Source organism: Odontesthes bonariensis, chromosome 19, assembly GCF_027942865.1.
Source record: "Odontesthes bonariensis isolate fOdoBon6 chromosome 19, fOdoBon6.hap1, whole genome shotgun sequence".
In the NCBI taxonomy this organism is placed as follows: domain Eukaryota; kingdom Metazoa; phylum Chordata; class Actinopteri; order Atheriniformes; family Atherinopsidae; genus Odontesthes; species Odontesthes bonariensis.
Genome location: NC_134524.1, coordinates 16,339,143 through 16,360,549, shown reverse-complemented (window position 1 = coordinate 16,360,549; position 21,407 = coordinate 16,339,143). Strand labels below are relative to the sequence as shown.

Here is a 21,407-nt window from a genome sequence, read left to right as displayed (position 1 = left end):
TGTACATTGTAATTCTAAATGAAGACAAAAACAAAACTAATTTATGTTATTTTCCCTTAATAACGACTTATCTAAAAAGCTACTGGCTAATTGGTTGATCTGCTAATCAGTTTAATACCAATATATCAAAGTTAAAGTGATATTAACTCTAAGTTGCTTTTTGCTTTGCATACAAAGCATTGTAGAACATAGAAAATATCAAGCCCCAAACATGTCTTTCAAAGAAAATGATACCGAAAACTAATAATACACTCATAATCGAAAGAGAAAATACTTAAAACTACTTGGTTCTAAAGAGTGTAGGTGACCTTTGGGGGCGCTAGATTTCACTTTTCTTCTTCGTGTGTTTGGTAAATCAGACTCCCGGAAGTGACCTGTCAAAACCCAAAACCCGGAGAAGCCTACCGGATTAACAAGCTAGGTATCCAAAAGTGACAACAACAGAGGATTAGTGTTTGCATGAACACATCAAAGAGTTACATTTTAAGATAAAAAATTCTGTGTATGCCAGGTAAGCTACATTACAAAATACTAAACATGTGCATTAGATTTTTAAAAGCGCTTTTGTGTCTCACTTCAACTTGCTAACGTTGTAAATCCACTTATTTAGTTTTAACATCAGCTGTAAAACTAATAACTTTCACTAACAAACACATTATTTAGTGTTACTGGTAGTACTTCTGTGTTAATGTAGCGTGAGTTAACGATGCTGCAATTGTAAAACAAGATAGTGTTTCATGACATTATTCTCTATAGTAATGCACTAGCCAAAGCTGGCTAACATTTACAGCTATTTGTTGCAAACTACTTTTCTACAAATGCGGTATACCAAACGTCTTTTAAGATACAATAAAATTGTATCTTTAATTTCTGTTATATAACAACCGACCTTATTAATTAACGAACAAAGCTGAGAAAAATTCAGAATGTTTATCACCGTATGCCAATTGGTGAATGATTAGATGATTGACAGGTCTTATCATTAAAATGAGTTCAAGACTGAATGAGGTTGATAACTAATAAATTAGAAAATTAAGAGATTATGTATCAAATAATGAGCCAACAAGCACAGCATTTTCTCTGTACATCAATAGGTTTCCGCTAATTGTCATGTAGGCTAAGCAAAGCAAAATAAATGGAGACGTGCACATTTTTCTTCCTTGTCAAAAAAATCACGTTTGCATCCATCTGTCGTTCCTGCTGAAAACATTTCGATCAAAATTTCTCAGTTTAAGTCCGCTGTGACGTTTTATGTTGCACCACAAAGACCACGCCCTGAAATCCAACTCAGCTGCTCCACTCTTTTCTTTGGGAAAGAGGAAGAGATGAGGAAGTAGAGAAAAATTGGCATTTGAGCCTTCTTTCTGTACGGTATATTAGCTTTTAATAATGGCTTTGAGCAGACGACACTCTTATACTCCCAGGGTGAGTAACATGGACACTTAACATTGAACAATGTTTAATTTAAAGCATCAATGTACATTTTGATTTAGGCATTTGATGAGTATGATAACGAATTGTATTATAATAATAAAACGTTAAAAAGAGTTTCTTGCACTCACCGTACAGTGGATGTAGGAGACACCTCTGTGTTGTTTTTTTTTATCTACATCAGACTAAAATGTATGATTATAATTTAGCTGTATAATATCCTGTATATAAGATAAAGCTACTCACCTCGTATTTAACCCATCGGCAAGCTTTTTTCCAACTCAGTAATCCAAAGCAATGTTTATTAATCTTCAATATAAGAAATGCAATAAACCTTTTCTATCTGATTTTCTGCTGGATGGTTTAAAACTGCGAGGCAGTGTGAATCCACGTGTCCCTACAGCCCCAAATAAGGAATAGACTCTTATTGCAGTCCTAGTTCCTACTGAATGAGCATCTTTGTCTGAGATGTTAGGACATCTACTGTGTCCCAGGACATATGACTGGCTATGTGAGTGCACTTCTGTGCTCTGCACCCTGAGGACAATCTTGTTATTAAATATTTTTGACTCATAAGACCAAGCTGGGGATAATTATGCAGTATCACTATTAACTTTGGTCTTTTGCAGATTTGATCAAATTTTTAAAAATTGGTGAAAACTCTTTCCATACATGCTTTTATCAGACCGTGTCTGTTAGACCAAGTTTAACACAGAGAAGGACACCATGTCAAAGGAATCCTTGAGTATAAACAATAAATTCTCTGCTATGTAATGACCTTGCTTTTCTACACTACTGTTGGTCCTTCACTTTTACCCATTATTCCCACAGGAATGAACTCTTTAATGAACTTTTTTGCTTTTCTCCCTATGCTTCTACACCTTTTCCCCTTTATCTGTGGTCATCATATCCTCCAGCTGACCAGCCCATTGATCAGCAAAATGAGCAGCACTGGAACAGTGGAGAGTAGTAAACCTCCAAAAGTAGGTCACATTTTCAGGCACCAGAAACGAGGGGGAAAAAAACTTAATGGATATTAATCAATGAATTTCCATCAGTGGGTGTATAATTCTGACTCACAGCCTCTTCTCTTGTCCTTTCTCAGATTGGCTCCACAGTAGAGGTGACGGGTAAGGGGCAGCGAGGCACTGTCGCCTACATTGGCGCTACCCTCTTTGCCTCAGGTAAATGGGTGGGTGTCATACTGGATGAGCCTAAGGGCAAGAATGATGGAACTGTGCAGGGGAAGCGCTACTTCACCTGTGAGGAGAATCATGGAATATTTGTCAGACAGTCTCAGGTTAGTGTCATAAATACCATATGTTTTTATGTAATGACCAATGGTCACAAGGATTTGAGGATGACACTATTTAGCTGACAACAATTTTTGTAGTTGTAAACATGCAAACAGAGGATGATATTATGGGTTATATTTCTCATACCGCCTTTATACACCGATTACTGTTAGAAGCGATATTAGATGTAGTATCACATAGTACTTTCAGTATTTCCTCATAATTGCATCCTGACATTAAATATTTGTTCCTGTTTTTGTCATGTTGACCTGAATGAATTTATACGTCACTCTGAGCAGATCCAGGTGGTGGAGGATGGCTCCGGTGCCACGTCACCAGATACTCCAGAGTCTAACCTCACAAAGATACTCAAACAAAAAGGTGAGCAGCCACAGGACCACAGGTGTCAGTGACAGTAATGTTTCTGACTCATCAAAGTAATAGCCAATATTAAGAGTAGATAATAAATATTAATTTGTCTTTTACAGAGATCCCAGAGACTCCCAAAACAACCAAGCAGGTAAGGAATTGTATCTTGGATCTCAGTTTTTTGTCGACAGTTTACTAATGTTGTTGGTTTTGAAGATGGATGGCTTTCTGTAAATCATTGTGTGTTCTGAAAATATAACCAATAAGGCATGTCCATATATTCACCGCTTTTAACTTATTGTGGGCAATTTGACTTCGACTTTTCATTATTGTTTTTCTGAATAACTTTTTCAGACATCTGTGAACATTAAGAAGGTAGAAACATTTAAATTAAGCACGTTGCTTTGCCTGGGTTGCTGCTAATCACACTAATGTGAAGCCTCATCTTTTGCATTAAAGGTGTTATTTATTTTAGGCGTCTGGCATTTGCACGGGACATAAAGTCATTACTTGTCTTTTAAGTTTTTATTTCTGCTGTATTTCCTCCTGGTCTTTCCACTCCATTTCCTTTACATGTATATTAAGGTGAAAGCATCTTGTATATTTAGTGGCCTAAAAAAACTGAAGTCAATCATTCCTTGTGGTCTTTGTTTTTTCTCTATGATTTTAATCTTTGCACAAATTTACATTTTAATCTGCCCTTTCCTTTGAAACAGTGCTATATGATGCATGCAGCCCTGAATGTTCTGATAAGTCAGTATAAACTAACAGTGATTAATATGCTTCTGACATGCTGCTAATCTTTTACTGTACTTCATCGGTGGATGTGTGCGTGCGTGTATCCTTGCTTGCGCGTGTGTGTGTGTTCATCCTTCTTTCTCCAACTCACCTCCTTCCCCTCCTCCAGTCCTCTACCCGTCGCTCTGCAAAGGTGAGCTTGTCTACAGCAGACAGGACAGCAGAGGTCAAAGGGCATGTTGTGTTTTTTGGGGAGGGGGATTCCAAGTTTCTTTTAAATTTTTTTAATGTTTAACAGAAAGTATGTTCTTAAACTAAAGTAGAGAATAAGAAACAGGTTTTGGTACATTCATTTGATAAATTCAGTATTGAGATTTAAATGATTTTATGCATTCTTGACTTTTAAGGAGCCATTTATGCATATTTTTTTTTTTTTTAAAGTTGTTACTCCAGGTGTCTGGGTATTTAATATGGAGTAAAACTCCACGACACTTAAGTGCCTAGTCTCAAGTAGGTTCACATCAATATTGTTTGGAGCTTCTGTAAGATTCAGCTGTGGCCAAACTGTATCAGAATAGTTTCCTAAAATTGCAAACATAATGGTAGAAAAAGGAGCTTTTGGATGACTAACAGTAGGAAATCTTAAGATGTTGGAAGTAAAACCCCACACAGCAAGCTAAAAATGTTCCTGTGGAATGTTTTTATCTATTTTTATAACAAAAAAGCTACAGCCCAATTCTCAGAGTATACAGAATCTTTTTCAATAACATACAAAAAGAAGCAGCTATGAACTGATGAAATATAACTCTTTTCTCTTTGCTCATAAATTAAAAGCACTATGATCTCCATTATCCTTTAAGTTGGATGAACATAAAATCATTTTAATCTTTAAAAGTTGAATTTATGTCTTGTTTGGTAAATTTCTTTTTTTTTAAATTTAAAGCTTTTATTTACTTTTAAAGGTAATAGAACTTCTCAGCCATTGTACAGATGCCAAATATATTATGAGCCTAATCAAAACAGGCTAGTATAACTGACCTTATAGTTATAAGTGTCAATAAATACATAGTACTACCAGCTTATGGCTATTAGCATGTTACTAACCAGCCCTAAAGCAGTCTCTATGATCAGTGGCAGATGAGTACACCACGACTCGCACCAGCTACCTCCCTCCCCTCGCTTTTGGTACGTTCCTCCGGACGCTTCAGCCTGTCACTCAGGGTACGCTCGTGTCAGAGCTTCTCATGTCAAATCACAAGGTGTGGTGTGAGAACTGTTAAATCTGTTGTCCGATTTGGCACAGGTGCACTGTAGTCTGTGAGGACAGGTGGAACACTGAAAGGTGAAGTCACAGCAAATCAAGAAACTTGTCACAAAAGATTCTAAATGTAATCCAGCAGTCTTCACTGGGTTTATCCAGGGTGCATGCTCACTTTGAAGGAAGCTCCTGTTTTGACAGTTGGATTATTTACTTTAAATATATTTAAAATATTGAGCACCATACAATCTCCTTTTTTCCGTCGGTTTCATCAGCCTTTTCCTTTCATCCTTCTCTGAAACCCACTTGCATTTGTCAACAGGCGTCTCGTGAGAGTCTATCATCCTCACTGTCTGGAGATGTCAGTGAGGTGAGCCTGACCTCCCAGCAGGGTGCACTCGGGGCCCCCATCATGCCTCAGCCCAGTGGGTCACCAGGAACCACAGCTGCGTCGGTCCCGGCTACTCCAAGCAAGGTAGGTCACTGATTATCGGAATTACACTGTAACCCCATTTTAATTTTTCTAACCTTATTTGTCATGTTCAGAATTTTCTTCCATTACATCCACATTTATATTTTTTGACTAGGTGGAACCTGCCATATCCAAGCAGGTAGAGTTTTCTAACAGCTACATGCATGCTGAAGCCCCCTGGCATGACTTAACTGACAAACTCAACATCAGATGGAAAAAATTACTCTCTGCACACAATCATTATACTTTACAATGGTTTTGAAATGTCATCACTGTCAATTTCATGGTGATTATGCATGGTTTCACTTTCTGGGACACTGAAAAGATGTATTCTACAGATTTCATCTTGGCACTTTGGGGAAATGAATTAATCTTCGTTACTGCTTTTTTATGTTTGTGCAGATGTGATATATGCAGAGGTTAAAATTTTCGAGGCTCTTTAGTGGTGTGACCTAATTAGTTTCCTTACTTTTCATTTACACCATAAAATAAGTCTGAAATTGAACGAAGTCAAGTTAATGCTCGAAAGTTGCTAATCCTTACTCTGTATCTTCTCGGTTCTCTCCCTCCCGCCACTCACCCATCCTTCTCAGGAGGAAGAGTCGCTGCGGGCTCAAGTCAAGGACCTGGAGGAGAAGCTGGAGACTTTGAAGATGAAGCGAACAGAGGACAAGGCCAAGCTGAAAGAGCTGGAGAAGCACAAGATCCAGCTGGAACAGCTGCAGGAGTGGAAGACCAAAATGCAGGAGCAGCAGGCCGAGCTGCAGAAAAACCTCAAAGAAGCCAAGAAGGTAATTGGAGAAGAAGTTTTATTAATTTCATATTATTACAATGTGCTGTGACAAAAATAACTAAACAAAATTTCACAGAATGACTGATGTTCCAAGCTTGCAATAATAAAAGAATAGGCTCTTTAATCCTCATGCTTGTCTTTTCAATATTTTTTTTGTACCTTCCCACTCCACAGGAAGCCCGGGAGGCCCAGGAGGCAAAAGACCGCTACATGGAAGAGATGGCAGACACAGCAGACGCCATAGAGATGGCCACACTGGACAAAGAGATGGCTGAGGAACGAGCAGAGTCACTGCAAGTTGAGGTGGACTCACTGAAAGAGAAAGTGGAGGAGCTCTCTATGGACCTGGAGATCCTCAGGCACGAGATTTCAGAAAAAGGTGTGTGAGAGAAGAGATAAACAGCACTGCGGCTCAATGGCCTCTGTATATTTCTCAAATTCACAGAGTTTCTTCTGTGGTTTTACTTTGTTTCTTCTTATTTGTTCCACTCACATACTTTCTCATCATTCTTTAAAGCTGCAGTCTGCAGGATTTGTTGTTGTCATACGTAAAGTCCTACTTTTTGGCATTTTAAGAGTTTACATGATCTATCAGAACGCTTGAAGTTGAAAACGGTGACCTCCGTAGTCGCAAAATGCAAGAAATGCTTATTTTTTAACCGAAAAATAAAAAGTTATTCAACTTCCTGTCCCGCCCCATTAAAACACATGAGAACTCGTGCACGTAGACGTGCACGCCAGATGCGCTTACACGACTCCTCATTCATCAACTCACCTGTCATTTGCGATCATGGAAGACACAGTAAGTAGACTAGCCCGTAAAGAAGTTCAATAGTCTAGATAAATAAGCGTGGGGACGAGCCTACCTTGTATCGCGCGTGCACAATCGGTGATTGACAGGCAGCAGAGCCCAGCTCGTAACCTGATCGGTTACCTTTTACCGGTCTGGTCTGCAATTTTGTAAACAAACCTGCTGGCTTTGGAGGGACCTAGCGGGACATATAGGGGACCTAGAGAACTCATTTTTTTTTTGTATTGGGGTATTTAATGTACTACTTTCAGAATCCCCGGACAGTTCCAGGCATTATGCTTGAAAAAGAGTTGCAGACTGCAGCTTTAACTGAGCTTCTTTACCGTGTTTCCTCTCTTCTCTAATGCAGGTTCAGATGGAGCTGCCTCCAGTTATCAAGTCAAACAGCTGGAGGAGCAGAACAGCAGACTGAAGGAGGCTCTGGTTAGGTATGTGGAAATGGCTCTCAAAAGCTCCTCTTAACTAAAGGAATACTTTTTTTTTTTTTTTTTTTTTTTAAAGATTAGGCTTCTTGTTAACTCCCATATGTCACAAACAAACTTTATTTTATGTCCAGCAAACATCATCTTGCGTGAAGTTCAGTCAGCAAAGACAAGCCATGTGAAAACATAAAAAAAAAGAATTGCTCCCCTCTTTGCTCGCAGGATGCGTGATCTGTCTACCTCAGAGAAACAAGAACATGTGAAGTTACAGAAGCAGATGGAGAAGAAGAACATCGAGCTGGAGACTCTGAGGACTCAGAAAGAAAAACTGCAAGTGGAGGTCAAGCAGGGGGAGGCCACAATCGATGAACTGAAGGAGCAGGTAAAGTCAGGGAGACACGAAGAAGAATGGAGCATGTATACATAATCAGAAAGGGAATGCTTTTGAGTCTCTGTTGGTGCTTTTTAATAGTGAAATAGTAGTGAGACACACACACATAAAAACAGATAAAATATAATCAAGTAACAGAAAATATTCAGACTTGTGCATTCATTATGAACATTGCTAATTGTATTTAATTTCTACATGTAACAGGTGGATGCTGCTCTTGGGTCAGAAGAGATGGTGGAGACCCTTACGGAGAGGAACCTCGACCTGGAGGAGAAAGTCAGAGAGCTGAGAGAAACTGTCACCGATTTGGTCAGTTCAGCTGCATTTACAGTTTATGTTCATAACAGAGGTTTATAGTTTTTTTAAACAGGCTCCCCTCTATTTTATGTAATCACCCTGTCGAAACTCCTTAGATTTATTGATGCCTGTAAAGTTTAAGATTGTGTTGATCATAGAAAACTTCTTGCTAAACTGAGTAAAGAGGCGTGACAGAAATAGAAATTCTGTCATGAGAATCCATGAGAATTAAATGGATTGATAGTGTTTTAGCCACATTTGAGCTCAGCACTGAAGTCGCAAAAGAAAGGATTGTGGCCTCCGTTCTTAATATGTATATTAAGGATTTGTTTCCACAGCTACAAGCCCGACCTACCGGCTGCATGGGTAGCATTATATTGCTGAACCTTGTTAGACATGTAAATGCTCTTTTTGTCTCAACAAAGCACTGGTCTCCTGCAGCTCCTTGCTGTTTGCTCTCAACATGATGAAACAAGCTTCCTGACATTAAATTGTCTGAAAATAATCTTAGTGTCAGCAGTGAGGTATAATATCTCAGATATTTTCTTACAGAACAAATGACAAATGAGGAGTTCCAGCTGCTTGATGTATACAAAATCAGACATGCTCCCATGCAAGTTTAGTGTATGTACAGATGGAATCTGTAAATCTATAAATTGCGAAAAGGTTGAAAAGACAAAATACAAGCGGCTGAAAAGGATGCATAAAGGAAAATGAAAATTTGACTATGATCAGACAATCATTTGACCCATTTTTCCTGTATCAATAGGAAGCCATCAATGAGATGAATGACGAGCTCCAGGAGAACGCTAGAGAGACAGAAATGGAACTGAGGGAGCAGGTGGACATGAGTGCAGCGAAGGTCAGAGAGGCAGAAAAAAAGGTGGAAGCTGCTCAGGAGACTGTAGCTGATTACCAACATACCATCAACAAGTACAGAGAACTCACCACCTCACTTCAGGTGAGTAGATGGAAGGGAAAAGATGCCTTTGTTGGGATTGGGGTGGGGTGAATGCTGTGATATTCTATAATCTTTTTCTCTTTGTACATCAGGAGGCCAACAGGGAGCTGATCAATCAGCAGAGTGCAAATGCAGAACAAGTTCAGCAACCACCCGCAGAGCTGTTTGACTTCAAGATCAAGTTTGCAGAGACCAAGGCTTATGCCAAGGTAGTAGATTTGCATAATTGTGTTTACCAGCTTCGTTGTTGGCTTTCATTTTTGTTTGAAACCAATCACTCTGTGTCTCCAGGCCATTGAGATGGAGCTGAGGAAAATGGAAGTGGCTCAAGCGAACAGGCAGGTGTCCCTCCTCACCTCCTTCATGCCAGACTCCTTCCTCCGTCACGGTGGAGATCACGACTGTATTCTGGTGCTGCTGCTTATTCCTCGGCTCATCTGCAAGGTATGGGACAGTGCGACACTCCTACTGAATTGTACTCTGTGTTTTTAGGAACTCATGTGTTTTTTGCCATCTTGCTTGAAGGCTGAGCTGATCAGTAAACAGGCCCAGGAGAAGTTTGACTTGAACGGGAATCTGGTCCAGGGAACGGGGCTCAGAGGACCTCCAGGAGAACAACGCAGTTTTGCATCGGGACTGGTGTACTCCCTCAGCCTGCTGCAAGCCACCCTGCACAAATACGAGCAGTAAGAACTTCAGCTAAATCACTGATTGTTAGAAACATGATAATATATATATATGGTGAAATTAAATATTTTTATGAATAATTCTGTTTGTTTCTGTTCCTTTCCTCTGCTCCAACCTTGCCTCTAGGGCTCTGAGTTCCTGTAGTGTGGAGGTTTTTAAGCGCATGGGTACGCTTTACTCTGAAATGAGCTTTCATGAGCGCTCTTTGGATTATTTCATTGACCTGCTGCATAAAGACCAACTCGATGAGACTGTACAGGTGGAACTCCTGACAAAGGCCATAAAATACTATCAGGTAACAAAAGAGTGTGTTTGTTCAAATAATTTAGAGTTCTGCTTTCCAAACACACAGGCTCCATCAAAAACACTGATTTGCATTGCCTTAGGGAAAAGAGTCAAATCCAATTTTTTAATGTTGTGATTTAAAATCCTCCAGTATGTGCTATTAATGGGGACCATGAAACTCTTCTTGTACAGATGAGAAACCTTTATTCTTATGGCTTTATAATGATGAAATTCTAAATAATAGCTTCTAAGCCTTTAAATAGAGCTGGTAACAACCTTTACGTAGTGGCATCAATAGCCTTCGTTTGGGTGTAGTTCCCAGCACACAATAGTTCCCTTTTAGTACAATTGGATTATTAAATCCTGGGTGAAAAGTACCAAGTATGGCCACTAGGTGTCTCAACAAAATTTAGAAAAGAAAGAAAATAAATTGCCTTCAATGGCACTAGAATACATTCATCAGCACCACTACCACAGATCAGTTGGTGTATATAAAACAAATTGTCTGCAATGATCACTTTAGTCTATCACCACCCTGAAAGCTATCTGTACTGCTGTTGTGAATATTATAAAATTGAATTGAACCTGGAACCCTCTTGCTGTGAGGCGACAGTGCTAACCTGTGGAACTAGTATTAATGAAAAATACATTCTGTATGTGCCCGAGAGAAATATGTAAAAAAAAAATTGTTATCAAATTGAGTATTTTTCTTAAATGTATAGCATCTTGTGATTTTATTTATTTTCTTCTACAGCAACTGTACAGTGTTCATCTGGCTGATCAAACTGAGGACTGCACAGTGCAGCTGGCTGACCATATCAAGGTACTTCAAGTTTGTTTAGCAGTGGAATTTAATTTAGTTTTAACACAGACTGTTAATACAAGCCTAACAAAATTGAGTTTTTTTTTTTCCATAGTCTAAAAATAGTTTTAAAAGCCTGAGATATGACTTTTTTTTTTTTTAATTCAGAAAAGGAGTAAAATACATCTATATTAGACACTTTTCAAACACAATCGGTAGAGGATATAGTTCTGTGTTTTTATTTTTTTTTTTAACTGACTTCTGCCACACTCTCATTTCAGTTTACCCAGAGTGCCCTGGACTGTATGGGAGTGGAGGTAACTCGTCTGCGGGCCTTCCTGGCAGCAGGACAGGAGAGTTCTGGTCTTGCCGTTCTTCTGAAGGACCTTGACACTTCCTGCTCTGATATCAGACAGTTCTGTAAGAAGATCCGCCGTCGTATGCCAGGAACAGACGTAGCAGGAGTCCCTGCTGCTCTCAATTTTGGACCACAGGTATTAAAAACAAGCATGTATGATGAGTGATGGATTTTTGTGTGAATAACTGAGACGGCTTTAAGTTATTACTGACCCTTTAATCACGTGTAGAAAAATAAGTGGACTGCAGGATGTTTGACTGGCTTGTCACGTGTCACCCGGCAGGTGTCAGAGACACTGACGGAATGCAGGCGACAGCTGACCCGTGTAGTCGCTGTACTCCAGGAAGTGGCTGCAGCCGGAGCTCAGATGATAGCTCCACTAGCAGAACAGGAGGGTCTCAATGCTCTCAAACTGGAGGATATTGCATGCAAAGCTGTGGAACAGGTAGTCATGTTCACATCAACAAATGACTTCTTGGTGGAGATTTTAACACTGAGAAGAAGGTATTTTTCTTTTCAGTTACAATTGAGAACTAGTAGTCACCGGTGCTCCAACCAAACTCAGTGCATTGCAGTAATTTATTTTTATAATTTTTTTTGCAATTGCTGCTTTTCAGGTAATATAAGTAGATAACAAATGCTGTCAGACATATAAGCTTTCACAAAACTTGGTCTTGTGTTCTCAGCATCAGCGGCTGTACTGTGTTGTTGATTTGGATGTAGAAATTGAGCGCACCTTACCTTTTCTCCAAGGTATATGGCTCCCATGGCGTGAATGGTCCAGAGTTTCTGAGACAGTCCTGCAGTTCTGTCATCATTACCATGAACAAGATGGCTACAGCCATGCAGGAAGGAGAGTATGATGCTGAAAAACCACAAGGAAAGGTATTTGTATGCCTTTATTGCAAAAAAATTATGTATAACATAATTAGAATGTTAAAATCCCACATATTTCTGCTCTAAATCTCACCCACTGATCAATTCTTTTCTTTAGACTCCTCCCGTTGAGATGAGAGCATCCACTGTCAGGGCTGAGATGACTGATGCAGAGGGTCTAGGCCTCAAACTAGAAGACAGAGAAACTGTCATCAAGGAGCTCAAGAAGTCCCTCAAGATTAAGGTAACAAACAGAAGAAACTTAAAAAAATTTATTTCATTAGTGGTGTTGCATAAGTCTGCCCGTTTGAAACAAGACAGCTGAAACGACCGCTGTGGCTGTACATATTCCCAGGGTGAGGAGCTGAGCGAGGCCCATGTCCGCCTGAGCCTCTTGGAGAAGAAGCTCGACACCTCCACTAAAGATGCTGATGAACGGGTGGAGAAGATTCAGACTAAACTGGATGAGAACCTTGCCCTACTTAAGAAGAAAGAAAAGTGAGAATGATAAAGCAGCAGATTTAACTTCTTTTTTTACTCATTTATTTTACCCTCTTACTCACACTTCTTGTGCCTCATCTGCAGGGAGTTTGAGGAGACAATGGATGCTCTGCAGGCTGATATCGATCAGCTGGAGGCCGAGAAAGCAGAGCTGAAACAACGCATCAATAACCAGTCGAAGATGACCATTGAAGGCCTGAGAGGCCCACCTGCCTCGGGAATAGCCTCCATTGTTCATGGATCTGCAGGAGGTGAAATAGGGATGGACGTTTTAAATGTCGACATTTTATATCCGTCACTGTGATCAAATATTGTTAGCATTCTTTCTCTTACTCCAACAGGTCTGCCTCCCTCCATGGCTGGGCCAATGCAGGTGGTGGACTCTCCTCTCCTTAAGCAGCAGGTTGAGGCGCAGAGACTGGGTATCAAGTACCTCAAAAATGAAAACAACAGGCTCAAGGTACACTGGATGGAAGTTATTACATTCTTAAAGTTTGCAAGCTGTCAAGACCTTGTTCATATTGACATACGTTGTATGTATTTAACTTACAGGCTGAGAAGATGAGGGCACAGCTCGCCTCCCTGCCTCTACTCTGCCCTCCAAAACTCCCACAAGTGTCCAGAGAAAGCTCCATGCCTCCAGAGGGGCTAAACACAGGCATCTATCGCAGGACAGACCAACTGCTGGCTACCCTGCTCAAGCTCAGTGCAGAGGTGAAAGTGGTGGATATTACTGGGAAGACGACAGGTGTGTGCACACATTTTTATTTTAGCATAAATTCTTCCCATTAGCGATTTCAGTTTTGTAGGCGTGTGTGCGTCTGTTACCAGTTGTTACACCTGGCCCAACTTTCTCTTGTATTTTTTTAGTCAGTGCCAGCGCTCAGCTGCTGGAACAAACAGCTCGACTGAAGAATCTCGGCGACGCTCTGGACAAACTGAAGGTAAAACTTCACCTCGTGCATCATAGTAAGTTGAGAGCAACATCAACGCAGTAATGAACATGTTTTCTGTTCCAGGGGGAGGTAGCTGAACATGTTGTTTCATATCAGCCTGGAGCAAAGGCTTCCTCTGACTTTGCCACATTCCCAATGTCCTCCTTTGTTAAGGTACCATTGTACACTACATACACAATGTCTGACAGGACTTTCTCAAGTCAAACAAAAATGCTGCATGTAAAAACTGTCAAATGCATCTTTGTGTTTTCTTCAGGCCAAGGAAGAGAAGCAAGGAGGCACAGTGTTTGTAGGTCGTGTTTCCATTCCATGCACTCGTGGCCAGGAACAAGTCCACCGCCTCGTCCTATCACAGCAGCAGCTGGAGAAAGTGCACCGTCTCCTCATGGCCTAAAAATCAAGTTGCTCCTCCACCTTCCCATTCCAACTGACACCTAAACATTCTCCCCCTTCTCTATTTAGCTTTTTGAAAGACTAAAAGTATTCTCAGGAAACTGTCCTGTCCATTGCAATGTTCACGCACTAACACTATTTACTAACGGCAGTGCCATTATAGAAATGAAATTGATTTGTTCATTTTTCCTGAATGTCACATAAGGATGTCATGATTACAGTTGATGCACCAACTTTGACAACTCTTCTATATTTAAAAAAATATAATTTGATCAATCGATTGAATTATCCCTTTGTATCTTTTGTATTTGTAGTAAGATAATAAAAGTAGATACCGGTAGTTCACGTTAACATTCAAGGATTTCTGCTTGTTGACAAACAAGTTAAGCATACCAGCTTTAAACTTTATTAGAAACAAGACACAGAACAAGCTAATTGTAGAAACAGGGTTATGTGATTAAATGTAGCACATCTGTGATAACTGCCATGGTAAACATTCAGTTTTTAAGCCACTAACAAATGGACAATCTCTTTGATCAAGGCCAAGAAAAAACAAAACTGCCATATTCAACTTGTGCAGTTTTGACAACTTTAACGTTTAAAGGGTGACTTAAAATTTGTCAAAAGTTCAGTCTTCAAATTTAATTTAAAGCACCACCTGACAAAACAATGCTGCACAGTTAAAAATTCAAAAAAAAAAAAAAAAAAAAAAAAGAAAAATCAAACTACTACAAAAACAAGTGTACAGAATAAGAAATGTGCTTCTACGTTTCAATAGGAGCTGGAATATGATCATCTGAAGCTAAAATAACCACTTCAACTTCAGTAGTAGCCATGATGCGCATACTGATCTGTTCTGTGATGGGTGTAGGGGGCATAGTGGTGTCTTCTGGGCCGGCTCCTCATCACATGTTGATGGTGGTGCTCTCTGTAGGGCTCGAAGTGGTGGGGAGGCCTGTAGTCAAAACCTGTGGGACAGATTGCCCGTGTTAAAGACACCAGCCTTTTTATATTGAAAAACACATTCAGTCACTACACTCACAGTATGTCAAAACAATATTTAAATTAAATGGGGATCAATTTAGCACTACATTAAATTTATTTTGACATGGATTATTTATTTTTTAACTCCCCCCTAAAAGTACACGGGTAAAGTGAAATCTGCCTTGGATGGTCCGAAGATCCATATTTTAGCACAGGTATGTCAGCATGCAGACTGCGCTCTTACCAGTTCTAGCTTGTCTGTGTTTATACTGATGTCTGTAGTCTGGCATGAGAAGCTGAGGTTGGACAGGAAATCTGAAATGTCTTGGAGCCTGGTGGCGATGTGACTGTTCTCTTGGGTTGTTGTCTTCAAAGTCTAAGTAGCCAAAAGACAAGGAATCACTGGAGAAATCTTCTTTGTAGCCATCATAATTTACTGTTGCTGGGTGCAACACTGAAAGACGGGCAAGAAGGGACGGGGATGGCAGAAAAATAAACATTTAAGAACAGGTGAACAGTACAAGATGATATCAAAGTGTGCCGACACATGTTAATGTTTTTTTAAAAAAAAAAAAGGAAATTTGCCTTGTGGCTAATTTCACTACATAAAAGTAACTTGTTGAAGTAATACTTTTTTTTGTGGAGATGTCCAATCAAAGTTACAGAAAAAAGGTAATTAAACAAAAACTGAGAAAAACTATGTCCATGTCACTCTTTGATTCCACTGCGTGTACCTCTGCAACATTCCGTCTCAACAAACCTGTATCCTGCCCTCCACACAGCTTCATATTACACCAGCAGTATTTCAGAAGTACATTTGGTCTACCTGGCTTTACAAGAAGCACTCTGTCAGGGAGAAACACACATTTCTGTAGCATCTAATTACTACCCGACTCAGCTTCTGGTTGTAAAACGCTTGTTTGTATCACTAGTTTTGTTGATGCAGAGATGTGACCGGATTCCTTCTGACATCACCATCGGCTGAAGTGGTCTTCGGTGGTTTGATTCCCTGCTTCACTCGACCACATGTCGAAGTGTCTTAGAGCATGACTGAACCCATTGCCTCCAATGCGTAAATGGCTGCATGAATGTGTGTAATTGAGAAAAAGCACTGCATCGCCTGCAACACTGAATAGACCAGTAGTCAGCTGGACTAGAAGTAATTTTATCATCTCATCTGCTCTGTGCAGCTGGATATGCCCTCTGTTAAAAATATATATATATTTTTAGCAGAGCAGAGACACTTTTGGCACTAGATAAAACTTAATGTCTTACCAGCAGGTCTAGGAGCAGTGTTTCTGGCTGGCAGCTGATCAGGAACTTCTGTGCTCGAAAAGAACAATCGGCGTCAAATTAAACACAAATACATATTACAGTAGAATAGAGAAGATTCACACAAGCGTGGCAAACACAACCATCCCCAGTAAGTCCTATTTTACAAGTAGAATGCATTGCATTCTATGCATCTGTGTGCACACAAAGCCTTTATCCTCACCAACAGCAATCAGTGGACAGGGCAATATCACACCCCAGGCTTGTGCGATATGCTGTAACAACAGAGAGGTTATCCTCCGATGGGCAATGGCGTTCCAGTGGACTCCATCTGTTGTTCGATGGTGCAGGGAGAAGCGGAACTGGAAGTGAAGGTCCAACACATCCCTCTGATAAGCATCAGCCAGAGTTCCACTGTAGAAGTTGGCTTCAATCACATCGTAACGCAGCTGCGGAGCTTTGTGCGCAATCTGGGGTCAATGAGGAAGAGATGAGAAAGCTTTGAGACACAGCAGCAGTAGTCAAGAGATATGGAGAATTTAGCCTCAAATTCAATTTTATTTATAGTGCCAAATTACAACAAATGCCATCTCAAGGCCCTTCAAAGATATAATCCAATTCAAGCCAATTAGAATCCAATTCATTGTAATACAAATCATAATTAGTCCAATTAATACATACAAAGCCAAATAAAGAAAAGTAGCATAGCCAACGAAACCAAGAGAATACACCGAAACTGGAAAGAACAAAACTCCCTTCTAACAGGAAGAAACCTCTGGCAGAACCAGACTCAGGAGGTGTGGACATCCCCCTCGACCGGCCTTAAAAACTAGAACATGCAGAACAAAAATTGTCTGTCGTCTATATGCCTCCAACTTATATCTATAAGAAATGATCAGTTATCCCATCAGGTTTGGATGGTACAACTGTTGAAGGGAAAGAAAAAAAAAGTCTACATATAAATCTCTTTTTGAAATTTGTCTCAAATTTCTAAAGTTATTCAGCTTTGACATCAGCTGACTTGGGCGACAGCCTGAGTTAAAAACAACCGATCTCTCGCAGTTTAATACACACAACCCCAGTAAGAGTGTAGGAGACACTTTATGATCAGAACTGTGTCCAGGCATGATGCAGTTGGTTGTGGATTATATACCTCAGGCACCAGAAAGCCACCTTTCATCCTCTCTCCTAGGGGCATGGTGAGGTTCCATATAACCAATGTTTCCTCGGGCAGAATCCTACTCAGTGCGTCAAAGAATCTGTGAAGCTTCTCCTTGTAGTCATCAATCCAGCTGGAACTGTATCTACAAAAGCTCACACATAAAACACATATGAACAAACTTACTTTGCACAAATCAATTAAACAGGATCTTAAAGGTAATTCAGTGATACATGAATTATGACACATACACAATTATTTTTTATAAATTGACAAATGAACGATAGTAGTGAATAGGTAGGGGAAAAAAAAATACATGACAACAACCACTTCTGCTTCTGAGTGATCCAAACTGGTCTCCAAGCCTTAAACCCTTTAATTTAGAATAGTAAGTATCTATAAAAACGTAACTTGTTGGCAGCTACGGTTTGATAATGTAGTTCACAAAAACGTCTCACTGCTCAGGCTCATCTTGGAATAGTTGTGTTGTAGAGGATCCATTTCAGCTTCTGCTACAATAACTGTAGCTTTAAACTGCAGTCTGAGTTACCAGAGTGATGTAAAGAAACATAAAATGAAGATACTGAAGCATTTTTGTGCTTAGAATACAAAAATGTATTTATTTTTTTAAATCTTTTTTGTTATACTTGTGTTTGAAAGCTGCCATTTAAAGAGAAGCTTATATGGTCTTTGTCCTGATTTATTGTGATACATCATTTCTAATTTCGTCATGATAAAATGTTTGCAAAAACATTTATTTTCTCATGTGTCTAGGCAAGGCAAGTTTATTTGTATAGCACAATTCAACTACAAGGCGATTCAAAGTGCTTTACAGAGACATTAAAACAGTAGAAATAAAAAGCATGATTTAAATTTTAAACAAAAAAGAAAGAAATAAGAACAATATAAAAATCAGTAGTTAAAATGTGATTAAGTTTTGAGGGTCTATGCATTAAATTTGCACGCTTGTTTTTAAATGAATTTAAATTATTTTATTTGTTTCTCTTTATATTCTTTTATGCATTTTTAATGCTTACACTCCCTGCTGCAATGCTTTTATTTTGTGTGAAGCACTTTGTACATTTTTTGTACATGAAATGTGCTATCCAAATAAATTTGTTCTGTAATTTTTTTTATTTTTTCTAGTGTATTCGAATAAAAGTATTAATCTCACAGCTATTTTTGTAGGCATGTGTGTCACTCCAGTTTTAATGCCTCTACACTGGCTTAGTATTTAAAGAGTTGATTTCAAAATACTGCCGTTAGCTCTTGAAGCTTTAAATGGTTTAGAGCCAAAACACATTTCAGATCCTCGCTATTAACCTTCCAGGAAACCTTAGGTAATCCGAAACAGATGTTCCTTCTGTCCCGATTTAGAACTAAACGTAAGTTTTTATGCACCATATATGTGGAACAAACTCCCAGAAAGCTGAGGGTCTGCTGCAACGCTTTTCAAATCAGATCTCAAGACTTCCCTGTTTGCTGCTGCTTCTAACTGACAAAATTAAAGAAACCTCTCTGTGATATGTCACAACTAACGGATTTATTTGCAACAGATGAACAGAGCCTGGAGAGTATGCAGCCTTACATGGTGAAGATCAGGAGGGAGGCAAATTTACACATCATTGGATGTTGGCTGATTTCTTAAACAGGTCATAGAGGCCTAAAGCAGCACATGGGCTGATTCCTGATATAGTGTTGGGGCCAAATCCCCATTTTTATGTCCATCATGAAGCCTGCACCCACCTTGAAATATCCCAAACACAGGAGTTGACAATGATTACATCTGGTTTTATGCCATGGCGGAAGTCATCTATGATGCTCTGCATGTATTGAGAGAAGATGCGCGTCACGAAGTAAAAGCGGACCAGGTGGTGATCGGACTGGAACTGCCGGACTTCTCTGTACTCAATCCCATTGTTCATTTCATTCAGACAACCTCCTTCCACCAAGCAGTCCTGTTCGAAGCTCATCTCACCCTAAAGGGATAAGATATGTGCAGATTAGGAACAAGCAGAGAGAAGAGCATCATTTTAGAGCACCAGTTTGACACTTGCCCTGGTGTAAAAAAAGACACATACTTAAAAGAAAGTATGTCCACCTGGTGTATGGTAATGCTTGCCTTTGTCTTAAGTTGTCTTAAGCTGAGATACTTGTCTTTTTGTAGCAATACAACAAGGTCCTTGTAAACAGACCGCTGAACTGAGGAGGAAGCACACAGTAGATGGGTCAGTCTTGCTGCACTCAAACTTGTGGAGTAAAAACAATACAAGGTTTAACCATCATTTAAAGAGGGTGAATTGGACCGTTACTCACTGGAGTCACCCAACACCACAACCAACTTATTATGGAGCAGCTTGCTGGCATGCTGGTGGTTCACGCTCTTCATCGTCTCTTTCTGTTAATTACAAAAACTTCGGTTGTTTCTCATATACTGTGAATATATGAGTACATTTACCAATGAAATAAACCAGACGACGTCGAAAAGCTCGGTTCTTCCAAGAGGAAGAACATGAAATCTGTTTGTTAGCCACAGTTTTCTACCAAGTTTTCATTAACGACCCCATACTTAGCAAAAATTGGAATTGTTCGTTTAAGTGACAAAATGTGAAAGGTACTTACCATTGTTTTACCTTAAGGGGGAAAAAAAATGTTGAATTGTTTTACAGTTTAAACCAACTTGACGCTACCCGTCACAAAATGACCGCTTTCTTTCTTTCTGATGATGATGTCTTGTTATTTTTCAATTAGGCTAACATTAGCTGACTTGACGCGAGATCAAACATTCAACTCACGTTTAGCTTAAAAACCAAAGCCCACGATTGGTGTCAACAGCTGGCTACTTTTAAATGTGTTAAAAGTTAAAGCGACTGAGGACATTTCCCCTTGAAAATTCAATTTGAAGATAAATTGCCTAATTCTTCCGTTAGGACGCAGGTGTCGGCAATGTAATGATGCTTTTAAAGAGTGTTGGATAATTTGCTCACACGCTGGTTTCCTCTGTTGAGGCTACTTCAATACTTCAATTTATATATATATATGCCACTTATATATATATATATATCAGATTCGATTTTTATCGATATATATGTTTATATATATCGACCAAAATCATCCTTACATGAAAATACACCTATGAACCAGTGCTGTCGACACGTGACAGACAACCTAGCAAAGAACCGAATTTGAATTGTGGATTGTGTGGATTTTTTGGCACTTTGTTTCTTGCGGCCTGTCACAAAGACACATATTTTGTTCACAAACAAATGCTAAAGATAACAATGTTTAACAGACATAGAGTAGAATAGCCAAATAGTTATTAACAGAAAACCTAGAATAGTGCAGTAAGTCACTAAAAAAAGTGAGAAAACACGTGGTATCTGAAAGTAAGTTCAGAGCCCAGCAAGAATGGAAAGATATTTTGTTTTTTATTTTAGATTTTATCTGCTTAGTTCTCTAATACTTCTGTCATAATAAGAAGAGTTGATGCTCTAAAATGGCCCTTTGCAGGTTTTTTCAGGAAGTGGCATCCAGTTGAAAATTAGCACAGATTAAAACACACAAACAAAAAAAAGAATCTCAGTTTCAACATTAGACTTGTTTGTGCCGGTTTAAATGTTTGGAAGTTCATTATTTCATCTTTTTATTTACATTTTAAGCAGTGGCCCATTTTTCCTTGGAGACTGAGTTTGTGATATAATATAAGCTAAAGTGAATGAATGACAAAAAAACACCGATCTTGTTGGAGGAAGAAAAATCTGAGAAAATGTAGATACATTCTGTATAAATTAGGAGAATGAAAGAACTATAAATAATTGTGCAATCACTATAACAAATTTTCTCACCAAATCACTTTGTGATACTCAGGGCTCTCAAGTTTTCAAGTTTGCTTGGAG

General features: G+C 39.3%; 2 protein-coding genes across 6 annotated transcripts; one reads left to right on the top strand and one right to left on the bottom strand.

Moving 5' to 3' along the window:
- The first annotated feature begins 367 nt into the window (after positions 1-367).
- On the top strand, positions 368-15,634 carry LOC142369542 (dynactin subunit 1-like). 5 transcript variants are annotated; one of them, XM_075451899.1, is made up of 32 exons: positions 368-511; positions 2,349-2,414; positions 2,537-2,731; positions 3,026-3,107; positions 3,215-3,246; positions 3,450-3,470; positions 4,003-4,026; positions 4,965-5,054; positions 5,414-5,566; positions 5,679-5,702; positions 6,157-6,354; positions 6,531-6,735; positions 7,517-7,595; positions 7,812-7,971; positions 8,185-8,289; positions 9,047-9,238; positions 9,331-9,447; positions 9,530-9,682; positions 9,764-9,924; positions 10,052-10,220; positions 10,965-11,033; positions 11,294-11,506; positions 11,654-11,815; positions 12,124-12,255; positions 12,365-12,490; positions 12,602-12,744; positions 12,832-12,998; positions 13,089-13,207; positions 13,300-13,495; positions 13,618-13,691; positions 13,767-13,856; positions 13,960-15,634. In XM_075451899.1, the coding sequence occupies exons 2-32, from the start codon at positions 2,373-2,375 to the stop codon at positions 14,095-14,097; spliced, it is 3,831 nt and encodes a 1,276-aa protein (XP_075308014.1). In that variant the 5' UTR covers positions 368-511; positions 2,349-2,372; the 3' UTR covers positions 14,098-15,634. The 5 variants fall into 5 exon arrangements, with proteins under 5 accessions (XP_075308014.1, XP_075308011.1, XP_075308010.1 ...); XM_075451896.1 differs by lacking the exon at positions 4,965-5,054; XM_075451895.1 differs by lacking the exon at positions 4,965-5,054 and having other exon boundaries at positions 12,832-13,008; positions 13,090-13,207.
- On the bottom strand, positions 15,002-19,900 carry fam113 (family with sequence similarity 113). Its single transcript, XM_075450886.1, has 8 exons — positions 19,828-19,900; positions 19,634-19,713; positions 19,258-19,490; positions 17,506-17,656; positions 16,576-16,822; positions 16,356-16,408; positions 15,325-15,456; positions 15,002-15,064 (listed from the first exon to the last, which is right to left on the bottom strand). Exons 1-8 carry the CDS (start codon positions 19,898-19,900, stop codon positions 15,002-15,004), a joined length of 1,032 nt encoding a protein of 343 aa, XP_075307001.1.
- Between the last annotated feature and the right edge of the window lie 1,507 nt (positions 19,901-21,407).

Excerpts from the sequence above, each read along its gene's own strand:
- LOC142369542 (XM_075451899.1), top strand. The coding sequence starts at position 2,373 with ATGAGCAGCACTGGAACAGTGGAGAGTAGTAAACCTCCAAAA. Across the intron at positions 9,683-9,763 it reads TTCCTCGGCTCATCTGCAAG|GCTGAGCTGATCAGTAAACA; the intron begins GTATGGGACAGT and ends TCTTGCTTGAAG. Across the intron at positions 11,816-12,123 it reads CATGCAAAGCTGTGGAACAG|GTATATGGCTCCCATGGCGT; the intron begins GTAGTCATGTTC and ends CTTTTCTCCAAG.
- fam113 (XM_075450886.1), bottom strand. The coding sequence starts at position 19,900 with ATGAAGAGCGTGAACCACCAGCATGCCAGCAAGCTGCTCCATAATAAG. Across the intron at positions 19,491-19,633 it reads TAAGACAACTTAAGACAAAG|GGTGAGATGAGCTTCGAACA; the intron begins GCAAGCATTACC and ends TTATCCCTTTAG. Across the intron at positions 16,823-17,505 it reads GTGGCTTTCTGGTGCCTGAG|ATTGCGCACAAAGCTCCGCA; the intron begins GTATATAATCCA and ends CATTGACCCCAG.